At 33.9% G+C, this 15343-nt stretch overlaps 1 protein-coding gene across 1 annotated transcript; it reads right to left on the bottom strand.

Annotated features, from left to right (window-relative positions):
* Window positions 1-7090, bottom strand: LOC18038577 (probable LRR receptor-like serine/threonine-protein kinase At3g47570). Its single transcript, XM_024181824.1, has 5 exons — window positions 6800-7090; window positions 6084-6225; window positions 2829-3119; window positions 508-2646; window positions 1-410 (listed from the first exon to the last, which is right to left on the bottom strand). Exons 1-5 carry the CDS (start codon window positions 7088-7090, stop codon window positions 1-3), a joined length of 3273 nt encoding a protein of 1090 aa, XP_024037592.1.
* Window positions 7091-15343: the final 8253 nt, after the last annotated feature.

Below are 15343 nucleotides of genomic sequence, written 5' to 3'. Positions count from 1 at the left end.
CTAGTTATCCATTTGCTTGTTGAGCACATTTTCATGTTTAAGGAGAATGGTCTTGACTGATTGTAGCTCATGGACAACATTAGTTATGTTCATTCGATCTTGTGGTGACTCCATTGAACAAGCAACTCCAATTCTGACCATAGAATTGACACAGGCTAATCTGCTGTTGATTCTTGTTTGCCTTTGCCTATGGTTATCAGTACCAGCCAAAATTTCACCATCATTTAGAAGTATTGGATCCACAATGTCCATCACATGATCAGGCAAGGCCATTCCTGCAAATCTATGAAGATTCAAGTCTCCCTCAAACATAACATCCGTGGGTTTTTTTGTTGTCACCATTTCCAACAACAATATTCCATAGCTATAAACATCTCCATTTGTTGACACCCCACTTCCAAGGCCATACTCTACCATTTAATATAAGATTTATTAAGAAGTTAGGAGTTGCAAAAAGAAATTAAAAGACAAAATATATAAATTATGAAATAGAATAAAAGTTATAACCTGGTGCTGCATAGCCAATTGTTCCCCTTACACCGACGGAGCTGGTTAAAGCTGGATTTGAGACTGCTTGACGAAAAATTCTAGCTAGTCCAAAATCACCAATTTGAGCAGTCAAGTCATTATCGAGAAGGATATTACTTGGCTTTAGATCACAATGGAGAATTGGTTCTTGGCAGTGGTGATGAAGATAGTCTAGTGCAGATGCCACATCAATTGCGATGATTATTCTCTGAAGAAGGGTGAGTTTCTGAATTTCAATTTCTTCATCTCTTTGTGCAACTGCTTCTGGATGCAACCATTTTTCAAGACTCCCATTTGGCATGTACTCATAAACAATAGCCTTAAAGTCATTACCTTGAAAATCAATACTTGAGCATGAAGTTATGACCTTGACAAGATTTCTATGACGGATATTTTTCAAGGCTTTGCATTCAGCCTTGAAACTCTGAGAAGCTCCTTGGCGTTGAAGGTTAATCACTTTGATTGCAACAATAGTTCCATCTTCATCAAGTAATCCCTTATACACTGAGCCTTTTTCAAAGCTACCCACTCCAATCAAGTGTGTTGATGAAAACCCATCAGTCGCTTTGAAGAGGCTTTTATAAGACATCTTTGGAAATGTTTTTGTTGTCATTGGTCTTGAAGGTTGCCTGGAAGGCTCCCTCCTCCATTTGTGCCAATAGAAAATGAAAAATGACACCATGACTAATCCTGAAAAGGCACTTACAGTTGAGATTATTATTTTCAATCTTCGAGAGATCTTCTGACTACTTGATTTATTCTCGGTGCATTTGGGCAGCTGCAATTCAGGTATGCCCCCACAAAGTCTATTACAACCCACAATTGATATTGCACTTGCATTTGCAAAAATTCCTTTTGTTGGTAGTTTTCCCTCGAAATCATTGAAGGATAAGTTAAGATATTCCAGAGAAAGAGTCTCGAGGAATATTGGAATTTGGCCAGACAAATTATTCCGAGAAAGATCAACCTTTTTAATACTTTTCAAATTACTGAAAAATGAAGGAATAGGTCCGTGGAAGTAGTTTCCCACTAGATAAATATCTTCAAGACTTGAGCAAAGACCAAGTTCACTTGGAATTTCACCAGATAAGTCATTACTAGACACATCAAAAATCCTCAAAGCTTTTAGATTACCGATTCTTGGAGATATAGATCCAACAATGTAGTTTTGGGCTAAAATCAGTGAATTTGAAAGAGAGGATATATTGAAAATCTCTTCTGGGATAGTTCCACTGAGGTCATTTCCAGACATTTCTAAAAGTGCCAATCGTTTCAAATTTCCTAGACTAGAAGGGATGACTCCGGATAAATTGTTATTGCTTAATACAATTTCACTTAATGATGACAAATTTCCTAGAGTGGAAGGAATTTTCCCTGAGAAATGGTTGCCTCCAAAATCCAAGCCCTGTAAGTTCAAAAGCTTACCCATTTCTTGAGGAATTGTGCCTATAAATTGGTTTTGCTCCATCGCTAATAAATATAAGTTAACAAGGTTACCTATCCCTGAAGGTATGCTTCCATATAACTGATTAAACCCAAGGAACAAAACTTGAAGTTGACTTGACAGATTAGTTATTGAATGTGACAATACTCCTCTAAATTGATTTCTACCAAAACTTAGAACTCGCAATTTGCTACAGTTGGCCAAAGAATTAATAAACCCCATCTCATCACTTTCCCCGCTTCCTAAATTACTAGATTGTAAAATTAGGTGTGAAAGATTTTTCATGCCTCCAAAATTGACTGAAAATTTTCCAGAAAAACTGTTATTCGCAATTTGAATAACTTCGAGTTTTGAAGCATTGGATAAAGATACAGGAATGGATCCAGTGAAGAAGTTTTGGTCGATTTGGAAGAATTTGAGATTAGGAAAATTAAGACCTAAACATGATGGAAGACTCCCATGAATTTGATTTTGAGACACCGAAAAATTGACAAGGAAGGAAAGATTGCAAACGGAAGGAGGGATTTTACCGGAGAGGTTGTTTACGCCAATTGCAAGACTTTTCAACTCTTTCAATTGACCCAATGAATCTGGAATATTTCCTTCAAAAGAGTTGTAAGATAGAGACACAATTTCGAGGAATGTTAGATTCCCGAGAAAGGGAGAGATGTCTCCTGTCAAATTGTTTTTGTGTAAAGATAGTCCTTTGAGTTTGTATAGAAAGACAAACTCAAATGGAATACTTCCTACTAGCTTGTTTTGTCCTAAAGATAGTACTGTGAGCCTGGAGCAATAAGACAAGTTGGCTGGAATTTTCCCAACCAGGGAATTATTTGCTAGAAACAGAGCTTCTAACCTGAACAGACGCCACGCCCAAATTCAGGAGGAATTTCACCTTGGATAGTGTTATCCATAAGATTGATCTCTCTCAGGAAGCTGAGGTTGCCAATATGAGGAGACAATGAGCCACTCAAGGCTTTTGACATCAGGTCAAGGGCTATGACTCGTCTGTGCCTGCGACCGCATGTAACGCCCTCCCATTCACAGAAATGGCGAGAATCATTCCATGAGTTCAGGATTCTTTGAGGGTCATGAGCAATCATTGACTTAAAGGCCTGGAGGGCTGCACGATCTCCCTCCTCAAAGGCTGCAACATGCAACAGTGTGATGAAAAAAAGAAGCATGGATGGAAAATAAACGGAGTGGGTACTCATTTCTACAAGTGAGGAGGCAATTTCCTTGGCTTGCCTTAGTATGTGAGCTTCACCTACTTCTGAGAGTTGTAAATTCAAAGACAACAGGACAAGTTCAGACATAACACAAAGACGACGCCTTTCTTCCCTTTTTATTTTTTTTCTTAATTTGAAACTAGACTTGACTTGGTCATTTTCAAAATGTAAATGTTGGCCATTATCAGTTTGTTCACAAGAAAAAGCTAAGAAAATATAAATGTTGGCCACTATCAAATTGTTAAGGAAATTTGACACGATCGTTGGCCACTTGACAAAAGCTAAGGCAAAGTTGACATGATCGCTGGCCACTTGACAAAAGCCAAGGCAAGTTGACATGATCCACTTGAGAAAGTGAGTGGATTTTAAGCCTTTTGCGATGCGGTAATACCGCACACTGCACTAGAAGTCTTGCGATGTGGTAATACTGCACACTGCACTTGAACCTAAGACTTCAAGGCTTCTATTATTAAGAGTGGATTCCCTTAGCTTTGCGTCAAAACTGAATTTTAGTGAGAGAGCGCACAAAGTATTTTATACGCTTAGTTCTACCGCCTAAATTTCTTTAACTCCCCGTTATTCTATAATAATTCTCCATTTAAGAATTATTATAAAATAACTACTTATTACAATTAATTATTAAACTTAATTAACTAACAAATATAAGTTAAGGGTAATAAATATGATATAAATTATGCCAACCGAAAACCCTCAATCTAAATTTTGCTAGTTCTCGAGCAAAACAAAATGTAAAAACTGAAAATAAAATCTTACTGCAACACTTTTGCTGGTAATTTCGATTGCATTTTGCATACTCAATAAGCCTTTAAATCTCTAGGTGTTCATAGTGAACAAGTTATGTGAGGAGAGGAATTAAAACATTCAGCCTTTTACTATACACATAAACAAGTTCTTCTTATTAATTTAAATTTTTTTCGGCAATTTGTTTTTATTTTTGACTCCCTTATTGTGTAAAGCTAACAATGAGCCTATGGTCATGGCTTAAGTCAAGTGCTTGGATGATTGAATCGCTAACTCTTCATGTGATAAAAAAAAAAAAGATTGTTGAAAACTTCGATACTGCTAGGAAGCTTTTACCACCTTTATGTTTTGTTCTTTCATTACTCTAAAGGGTAAAGGTAGTCTTTTTATTAATTTGTTAATCCAACAGTAAGATGGTCATAGCTTGTCCTATGGACTACCCAGAAATTTGCAAGCATTACATGAGGGATGATGTAGTTCATCACATTTTGACAAGCTTCTGGTTTATTTGAATTTTAGTTAAACAACAAGTGTATAATTTTGTCACGTTTGCCAATTTGTTTCATTGATATGGTTTCACCGTCATTGTCACCTAGATTACACGATTGTAGGGCGTCCGTCATTTATTTTATTTTATTTTATTTTATTTTATTTTATTTTATTTTTTCCCCTCTGTATTTGAATTATGAGTGGATATTTGTTCATGTCTTTTAATAGGGGGCAGAGTATCTATAGTTTTAACTCAAGGAACATGTGCACATAAGAATGATGATTAATTTAGTTATCAAAACTGTCCAATTTCTGAAATTGTTTTTAACTTCTCTTTTTGTAACTATCTTTAACTTCTTTATTTAAGGAACTTAAGCCACCAGTTGCAAATTTTATTTTCGTCGGTCCTTTAATGCATAAAGTTTTCTCAAAGAATTTTAGCAATTCTTTCCTCCACTCTTCAGTTTCGGTAAGTAAATTATTTTTAATTGTTGACCTTGGAAGTGTTTTTGGTCCCAACCATGTTCTCTTAGGATCTAGTTTTAAAACTTTGGCAAGATACTCCCACACTTTGAGATACGATAAGTTAGGCATATAGCCTCTTCATAATTCATAAGGTGTTTTACATATTTTCTTATAAGGTATTCTGTTTTTAACATGAAGCAGACAATATCGCTTCCCCCCACAAGTTCAATGGTGCCCCAAAACTTATTATCATGACATTTACCATGTTCTTCAAAGTTTTGTTTTTCCTTTCAACTACACGATTAGATTTAGGTGAATAGGGAGGTGTCACTTCATGAATGATATCATGATTCTCACAATAAGCATTTAACATGCTTGAATTATATTCATCTCCTCTATCAGTTCTTAATCTTTTAATTTTCTTATTAAATTGATTTCAAATTCACTTTTATAAATTAAGAACTTTTCAACTACTTCATCTTTATTTCTCAATAAATAAATTTTTGTATACCTTGAGAAATCATTAATAAAGGTAATATAATATCTTTTGCTTCCTCTAGTCATGGTATGTTTCAAATCACCAAGGTCACTATGAATTAAACTAAGAAGTTCAGTTTCTTTATGTTGAACTTGTTTACTTGTCTTCTTTGTGGATTTGGCTTCCACACACACTTCGCATTTGTCATTAGACAAGCTTAAACTAGATAGTAAACCAAGTTCTTTCATTTTCTTAATATAAGAAAAATTCACATGACCAAGTCTCCTATGCCAAAGATTAATAGAGTCAATAATATAAGCAGAAGAAGAAGCTTTTTTATTCATTATGACATTGAATACATTGAGTTTGAAGAGTTCTCCAAAGCAATACCCTTTCCCAACAAACATCTCATTTATTTTCATTACAATTTTATCACCCTCAAAAGACACTTTGATCCCAACTTTGCCCAGTATATAAACAGACATTAGATTGTATCCAATCTCAAGAACGTGGAGTACATTACTCAGTAAGAGGATTTTTTCATGTGTAAGCTTGAGAAGAATTTTACCCCTGCCTAGGACTAATGTAGACTAAGAATCGCCAAGGTAAATGGCTTTTTCTCCTTCCCTCACTGGAGTATAGTAAAAAAAAAATGAGTTTTTATTACTTCACATATGTCTTGTAGTACCAGAATCAATTACCCAATCTTTGCTTCCATCCACCGTGTTCACCTTAGAGACAACTATAGCAGCAATGATGTCATCTCCTTCTCCTTCAACCATATTGGTTTTAGGAGGTTTTTGTTGTCTCCCTTTCGCTGAGCTTTGTGTCTACATTGATTAGCATAATGGCTAATTTTTCCACAAACAAAACAATTACGTTTCTTCTTAGCAATGAGCCTTTTGGGGTTATTAGGGTGTCTGTTAATAGGATTGCTCTGCTTTTTATTAAGTTGAGGAGTGTTCTTTATTAGATTTGCATTAGAACGAAATTTCTTTGCTTTATCAAATACATCTCTAATTCTATTCTTCTCCTCAATCCTAACATGTATAATAGCATCTTTAAAACTCACTTGCTTTTTCTTATGCTTTGAGGTTTTGATATAATCTTCCCATGATTCTAGTAGTTTTTCAATCAAACAACCAGTCACAAATCGTTATGAAGAAATATTTCCACCCTTTTAAGATTATTAACTAATACGTGATATTCATAGATTTGCTCAGACATAGATTTATCATCCATCATCCGATAATGTAGAAAATCACTAATATATTATTGAGTCTCAGTATCTTCTACCATATATTTTTTCTTAAGCAGTGCCCATATCTCATATGCATTCTTATATGGATAATAAATGTCACAAAGGGAACTAGCAAGAGAATTAAGTATTGTATGCATGCAGACCTTATTACCAGCATTCCAAGTCTGGAGTTTCTTGTCGTAATCTTCAGTGCCCTCTTCTGGTGGTGATGACTGTAGGTAGTCAACAAGGTTATGAACATCCAGTACATGGAAGACCTTTTCTTGCCAGCACTTGAAATTTTCACCATTGAACAATTCAATCTTGGAGGCATCCGGCAAGTTTTCTGCAGTGTTGGAAGTGGAAGCAGGAAGATCATAAACAAAGAGGTCGGGAAGTCCAGGGGCTGCGGGTGCAACAGGTGCAGTGGCCAATGAAGGTGGAAGATCACTCATATTTGGTTTTAAGATTGTTAAAAATTTGATATGGAAACAGCGAAAGTTTGGAAGGAAACTGGACAGAAACAAAAAAAAACAGTCAAGCCATGCGACAACACTGTCCTTAAGACCAAACTCCGCGCCTCAAGATACAATATCTCGGTGCAAGATGGTGTAACAAAGGCAGTTTGATCTTTAGGATACAATGACTCTACTATTGTGAGGTTGCCCTCCAAATGACAGTGTAGAACAATAAAATGTACAACGATGAAGGCAAAAGCAAGAAGAACAAAGAGCGAGCTTTTCCAAATAAAAACAATGTGATATAATCGCCCTTTTAAATAGATACACACCCTAGCCCTTTTTTCTCTCAAAATTCAAATTATAATTAAAGAAGGATTAAAAATAATTTGAATCGAATTCTCAATATAATTTGCATTAAAATAAATAAATTAAAGCAAAGGGAATAAATATAAAAAGCAGCCAAGTTGGCGCACATATACAACACCCCCAATCCCCAGGGGGTTCCCCCTCGTTCCCAATTAATAAATTCTTAGAGCGGGCTCTATTTTTGGGCTTGGTCTCGTGCGCGTTAGCCCCCTCTTAAATCTTAATGGGAGAAAGCTACGGTGCAACGGTGATACGGTATCACCGTTGCACCCAGCCGTTGGATCCCACTGGATCCATTCATCCACGTGGATCCAACGGCTGGATGCAACGGTAATACCGTATTACCGTTGCACCGTAGCCGGACCCATCTTAATGACCTTGTTAGTTGTTACCGTATTATTTTTAGTTTTTATATATAAACCAACTTATACTCTCATGTCTAAGCAACCTGGGATATTGATATTTTCAAATACAACTCATATCTCTAACATCAATATCCACTGCATATCCAAACTTGAAAATTTGACAAAACTATACAGCAACCTTTTTATCAGCATTTCGAGTATATATATATCTTGATTCGAATTCTCGGGAATAGAAATACAGCAAACTTTTTAGCAGCATTGCTATAATGCTATTAAAGGAAACATAAAATAAGGGGTTACATTTTGAAATTTTGTCCAAAAAGTCACAAATACTCAAAACTATTATCGTTTTTTCCAAGTGCATGTCGCATTCTGATAGTCATTTTACACGTAAAATTTGGAAAAAAAAGGGAAAGGCAGATCATAAAGTGACAATTGAACCACATGATGACTATCTTTTTTCTTCAGATTCAAAGTCTTTTGCTGTATGTTCATTTTTCAAGCATTTGACAAGGTAGCTGGGGCCGTAAGTTTAGACAAAGAGAAGCCAAAACAAAGACTGGGTGACACGCATAAAGATCCAATTACAAGGACCTGAGAATAAGGACCGCCAAATATACACATTATCAATGATTAAAACTTTTCAGTTAAAAACTGCTCTTTCCAACTCCAATGCAAAATTTTATTGAATATACAGAGCAGTAATTTTTTAAATAATTTTATTTAATTAATTATGTAAATTTAAATCTTAAAAAAGATAAGAGTTAAAAGAATAATTTAGATTTTATTTTTATTTTTTTAAAGGATGGAGTTATTGAAATTCATTAAATTACTTATGAAATTTATTTTAAGAAAATATTTTTTTATTCTAAAAAATATCCATAACCTAAATTGCTAGACCCCAAAAAAAATCCCTCAATCTATTTACTGTACGATCATTTTCTTCGAATTTTTTTTTTCTAAGTCGTCTCCTGGTCTTTCTTTGTCATCAACACCTATTAAAGGAATGAAGCACTGTTAATGATTGGATTAGGCTTCAATCTTTCGGATTTTATTGATATATTTTTCCTAGTCAAGTTTATTGGAATTCATGTAAATTGATTATCTTTTCGTGGTTAAGCCATATAATTAAGCAAAACAGCGCCATAGGAGAATGCAAAAATTTAAGTCAATTTTGTTATTTGGGCGCTGTTTTTTTTTTTTTTACTTAATGATTTAATTAACTTAATTTCAATCATTTAAGTCATTAAGTCCGTTTGCTTTTTCAACTTAATGAAAATTTTCAGTGATTAAGTCTTTAAGTTATGAAGCCAATTTTTTAGGTTTTTACTTAATCTAAAACGTACGAATTATTTCATCAAAAGATATTCTCCAAAATATCTCTATCTATTAATTAATTTTTATCCTTACCAAGATAAAATTAATAATTAGTATTATTACCCATATTTATAACTTGTTACAATATAGCGGTAGATTATTATTATTTTTATCTTTTTATTTTCTACAAATTAGCATTACTTATCTTCACAATTTTTTATGAATATTTTTCATATAAAAAATCATAAACTATAATAAAATTGATTAATATATACTAATTTAGAATATAAAGGATTGTATTTAATTAAACATAATTTATATTATATTATCTTATTTAAAAATAAGGACAACACCTTTCTTCTTATTCTCCCTTTTTTCCCCCTCTCTCTCTTAATTGTAACTAGACTAGACTTGACTTGTCATTTTCAAAATATTAATGTTGACCACTATCAATTTGTCCACAAGAAAAAGCTAAAAAAATATGAATATTGGCCATTATCAATTTGTTCACAAGAAAAAGCTAAGCCAAGTTGACATAATTAATATTCACCACTTGATAAAGTGGGTGGATTTTAAGCAAAGCTGATACGATTAATGTTGGCCACTTAAACAACATTAATGTTGTCTAAGAAGTGGTAAAAGTTTAATACGACTCACCATTAGATGATACAATGAATTAATAAACTGCTTTATTAGTAATAAAATTTATTGTTCAAACTTTTAGTTAAAGAAAAATAATAGATAAGACGCACTACCTTAGTGCGATTACAAACCTATCGTATGCATAGATCAAAAGGATTTCACATTATGATTCACTTGACCTGTGAAAATAACAAAAGTTTATACTGAGGTTGTTTACCGGACTCGTATAAATTTTCCTCCCACTTAAGATAATAGTTGTAAAGTATAATATTATCTATGGATATCCGAGGCGTATCCAAATTTGAAAATTTGACAAAACTATACAGCAAAATTTTTAACAGCATTGCTGTAATGCTATTAAAGGAAATATAAAGGGGTTTAGAAGTCAGAAGTTCTACCGTCAGATACTCCACAATCCTCAGATACTCCACGACCTGAGCCTTCCATCACTAAGCAGATTGTGGATGCGGGGTCCTCGATTACTAAACCTACGAAGAACCGAGCTAACGTTACAAATTCTACATCCGTTCAGGAGCTGATTGCCCAGGATGCCACAACTCATGATTCTAGGGTCCGAGAACCTCGTGATCAAAGCCTGTCTCCCCTGCGGAGCATTGGTGAGTATAATCCTCATCTTCATCGAGCATCCAACACAGATTTTAGGCATTACAATTCTCATACTGATACTGATGATAGTTCTGACGAGCACCTGGCAAATAACGAACATTTTTTATCTGCATCTGAGAATTCTAAGAGAATTGACTTTAGCATTGATTTTAGTATTGTTGGTCAATCGAAAAAGGGCTTTAAATTACTTGTTGGCCGCAAGTATCGTAAGACATATTATCACCGTCTACATTAGTCATTTTTATTATGATTCTCATGTTAGGCTATGCCTTAATCTTTTCTTTTTCTGTTGTATTTTTTTCTCTTGATTGGAGGTTTTGGTTTTTGTCTCCCTCCTTATATCTTTCATTATTTATTCTAAATGACAGGTAGGGGTCCTGCCTAACCCCCCACCACAGAGTGGTATGCTTATATATATGTATATATATATATATATAAAGGGTTAAACATTTGAAATTTTGTCCAAAAAGCCGTAAGTACTCGAATCCATTATCGTTCTTTCCAGGTGCATGTTCTGATGTTCATTTTACACGTAAAATTTGGAAAAAAAAAAAAAGGAAAGGCAGATCATAAAGTGACAATTGAACTTCATGATGGCTATCTTTTTTCTTCAGATTCAAAGTCTTTCTTTGTATCCTCTCGTAATTTTCTAAATTTCAAAAGCAGGACGCGCATTTGACCATAAGTTTAAACAAAGAAAAGCCAAAACAAAACCTGTTTGGTATTAAGGTGGTGTAGTTTAAAAGTAGTGGTTGTGAAAAAACGCTCTATAATTATGAAATAAAAGTCATAGTACATAGTAAATATGATTTTTAGATAATAATTTTGATAAAATTAGTAAAAATATAGTAGATTTCTCGTCATACAAGTGTAAAATTAAATTAATTCAGTTTCTAAGTTACAATAATTGGTGTTTACCAAACACTTTAGTGCTGTAACTTTTAAGTTACAATTACCCAACATCAATCCCAAACAGGGCGTTAGATTGGATGACATGCAAAAAGATCAAATTACAAGGACCTAAGAATTAGAAGCACCAAATATACACACTATATCAATTGAAAACTGCTATTTCCATCTCCAATGCATAATTTTATTGAATATATGGTGGAGTGATTTTGGAATAATTTTATTTAATTAGTTTTGTAAATTTAAATTTTAGGAAAGATAGGATTGCAAAACATAATTTAGATTTTATCTTTTTTTTTTTAAGGATGGAGCTATTAAAATCCATTAAATTGCTTACGAAACCTATTTTCAATTTTTTTTTAATTATGAAAATATCTATAACCTAAATTGCCAAATATATATATATATATATATATATATATATATATATATATATATATATATTTATTTATTTATACTAGTACAGACCAGAATCGTGGAGTGTGTGTGTGTGTGTGTTCAGAAGACAGAAGATTAAACAAAATAAAACACACTAGTACGTGGCGTTGTTACCGGATCGATGCAGAACTTAATCTGCCTTTGGGACCAGATCTGACTTAGAACAGATCAATATCCCGCACGTTCTGTTTTCCAGCCAATATACTAGACAAGGCTCATAGATAATACTAGATCTGGATCCCAGAAATAGTATTATGATTGTATGGAGGGAGAAGAGAAGATACAACTAAGGGCAGAGATCCGGTCTCTTTACCTTAGAGGAATGTAGCAGGTCTTATGAAAATTAAAACTTAAACTTTAAATTAAGTACAGAAATTTAAACGTACAATTGAACTGTAAAACTTACAAGTTAAATTGCTGAATCCTTGAATCTTTAAGAAGATTTATTACAGTAATAAATTGATAGGAATATGGTTAAGACAGGAAAATTTCCTTGATGTCTTAAGATTCCCAGAAATAATACAAGAAGAAGAAAGAGAAATTCTTGATATCTTGAGAGAGTGTTTTGGCCTTTTAGAACTTCTCCGAAAAACAACCTCTGCCTTCCTCTTTTATTTAGACTTCTTTTATAGAGAAAGTTTGGACGCCATGAAACTATTGAGTCACAAGCATGGTTGGTGGAGTGGGACCTCCTTGACATGCAGGGAACAACATTATTGGATGCATCAACTGCTTTATAGACTTTTGAAAATCTTCACGTGAGTGGGTCCTTGAGCTTTGGTAGAAAGACTTCACGCGGAGAGATGCTTTAAGAGGCAAAAGTTATACCTTTTGAAAACATGGCACATGTGCGGCCACACTTGTGTCTCGAAAGACGTTTTCAAAAGATATTCTTGTGATCTTCTTTATAGGATGGTTTTGTCTTCCTTTTGAACGCGGTAAAAAAAAAGGCTTTACAAAGAAAAGAAACGTTGGAAAATTATAAAGAGAATACAAGCGATAATTACAGAGAAAACAAAGAAATGGGAAATTACAAAGAAGATACAGAGATAAAAATACAATACAGAGAAACGATAATTACAAAAGGGAAAATTACTTTTTTTTTTTTTTACAATTGGCTTTAAGAATGCTTTATTGGAGAAAATATTCCGAAGCAGTCATCTTCGTTATCATCGCCAAGGGAAATGAATGGCTCAGCATCACCAGAAGAACTTGAACCAGAACTTGCAACTGAAGGTTCTGATCTTGAGGCAAGGAGCTGTTGCATGACTTTAAAATATTCTTCTTCAGTTTTTACACTGGCCAAGAGAGATTGGGCCTTCGTTCATTGAGCGAGGAATGTTCTTTGGGCTTTAACATCTTGAATACTTGGAGCAAGGAGGCCTCTTGAGGAAAGCCAAGCTTGAACTGTGGCTTCTGAAAGTTTGGACTGTTTATCAAACTTAGACCACTATTTAACTTTCAATTTTCTTTGTAAAATGAGCTGGGAATCTTGAGTGTGGTAATTGAAGTTCCACATCCAAACCCAAGGAAGAAAGAAATTTGTACAGAAGTAGAGAAAATGAGGAAATCTTTTCTCGGACTCTGAAGGAACATAATGGGCTTTAAAAGTGTTGAAGCAATTTATGGCATTTGGGGTTAGAATGTCTGGGCTTGGCCCAAAATATTTCCACCATTGTTGAAACCAATTTGGGAGACTTTGGACGGTTATTTTTGAATTGAAGAAAAATAACCAAGAATGGGTGTTTTTTGGGTTTTGAATAAAAAATGTATTAAACCAGGCTTGTTGATAATCCCAATAGGAAAATGATAAGCAATGGTTTAAGCTTCTTTGAAAATTGGCGGGAAAGGTCTTTGGTTTGTGGAGATGGTCATTCCACTGCTTTGGGCTCAAAACTTTAAGAATGGTTGCCGTGGAATAGGCAGGCTCAGAATGAGATTCACTGAGGAAGAAATGTTTGAATTTTACAGACTCAGTGAATTCTAAGATGTCTTGATAAAAAGACTGGGGTTTTGACAAATCCTATGGTTTGAAAAACCAGCCTTTCGGGAAAATCTTTAAGACTGCCTGAAATGGATCAGAGTGATAAAAACCATCTTCCATTGTTAAAACATTTTGAAAATGGGTTTTATTAATCCAATCCGAAGATTTTTTAGAAAGCTTTGATTGAGAAACAATAATTTGGGAAGAGGAGCTTTCTCCAGAAATAGCTTTAGAAGAAGAAGTTTTTGAAATTTCTTTAGAAACAATTTTCTCCTTTTTAGGAACTTTAGAAAGAGCTTTATTTTGAGAAAAACTTTGTAAGGCGAGCATAAGCTCAGGAGATTTAGAGATGGATTTCATCCATTCATTTACCTGTTCATGAGAGGTAATGGCTTTAGACTGGGCTTCTTGATGCTCTTGTTCTTCAACTATGTCAATCCAAGACTTGATTGGCATGGCTGAGAAAAGCAATTTTTCTTTAGGAGGGGTTGCAGGTGAGGTCTTTGAGGTGGATATAAGTGGTTCAGGGTCTTTAAGAACGCCCTTCCCCTTATCTCATCTTTTAGGCGGCATTATCTGTTTTGGAGAAATTCCCTGGTTAAAAAATCAGGGATAGAATTTGTATCTCCTTTAGTAAATTCAATGTCAAAATAAAAAATACTTAAAATGGCTTGCCATCGTGCAAAAATCTGTTTTGATGCAATGTTTTGAACATCCTTTTCTAAAACGTGTTTTGCAGCTTTGCAGTCAATTCTAAGTAAGAATTTTTTATTTAACAGATCACTTTGAAATTTAGAAATGCATAAAACAATAGAAATAATTTCTTTTTTAATAGTAGAGTAATTTCTTTGACATTCATTCCAATGAGCAGAAACATACTGTACTATTTGTTCTTTATTATTCTCTTTTTACTTTAATATTCCTCCATATCCTAAGTCAGATGCATCAGTTTCAACAATCTTAGGTAAAGCAGGGTTTGCAAGAAATAAACATGGAATGTCTTTAACAGAACTTTTATGAGTCTAACAACTTTAGTGTGTTCATCAGTCCATGCAACATGATTCTTTTTTAATCTGTCATGCAAGGGTTTTGACAATCTGTTGATGTTAGGACAAAAATCAAGAACATAATTTAAACTACCTAGAAATCTTTGCAGTTGGGTTTTATCAAGAATTTTATCAGGAAATTTATCAGCAAATATAAGAGATCGCTCAATAGGTGTAATGGTTCCTTTGGAAGTAATGACCAAGGAATCTGATCTTTGTTTGAAATAAGGAAACTTTAGAACTAGAGATGGCTAAACCAGCCTTTCTAGTGGCAAGGTAAAAAGTCTTTAGATGTTTGAAATGTTGATCAATTGTCTGGGAAAAAATCAACACATCATCAATATAAACAATACAAAATTCAGAGAAAGGATTATAAATGTCATTCATAATTCTCTGAAATTCTGAAGGAGCATTCTTTAATCCGAATGGCATTACAGTCCATTCATACTGTCCAAAAGGAACAGTAAAAGAAGTTTTGTAACGGTCTTTTGGATGGATTTGAATTTGCCAAAATCCAGATTTCATATCAAATTTTGAAAAAATGAATGCAGCA

The sequence above is a fragment of the Citrus clementina genome, unplaced genomic scaffold (genome assembly GCF_000493195.1).
Source record: "Citrus clementina cultivar Clemenules unplaced genomic scaffold, Citrus_clementina_v1.0 scaffold_6, whole genome shotgun sequence".
Taxonomy (NCBI): Eukaryota; Viridiplantae; Streptophyta; class Magnoliopsida; order Sapindales; family Rutaceae; genus Citrus; species Citrus x clementina.
This window is presented reverse-complemented; position numbering and strand designations above follow the sequence as displayed.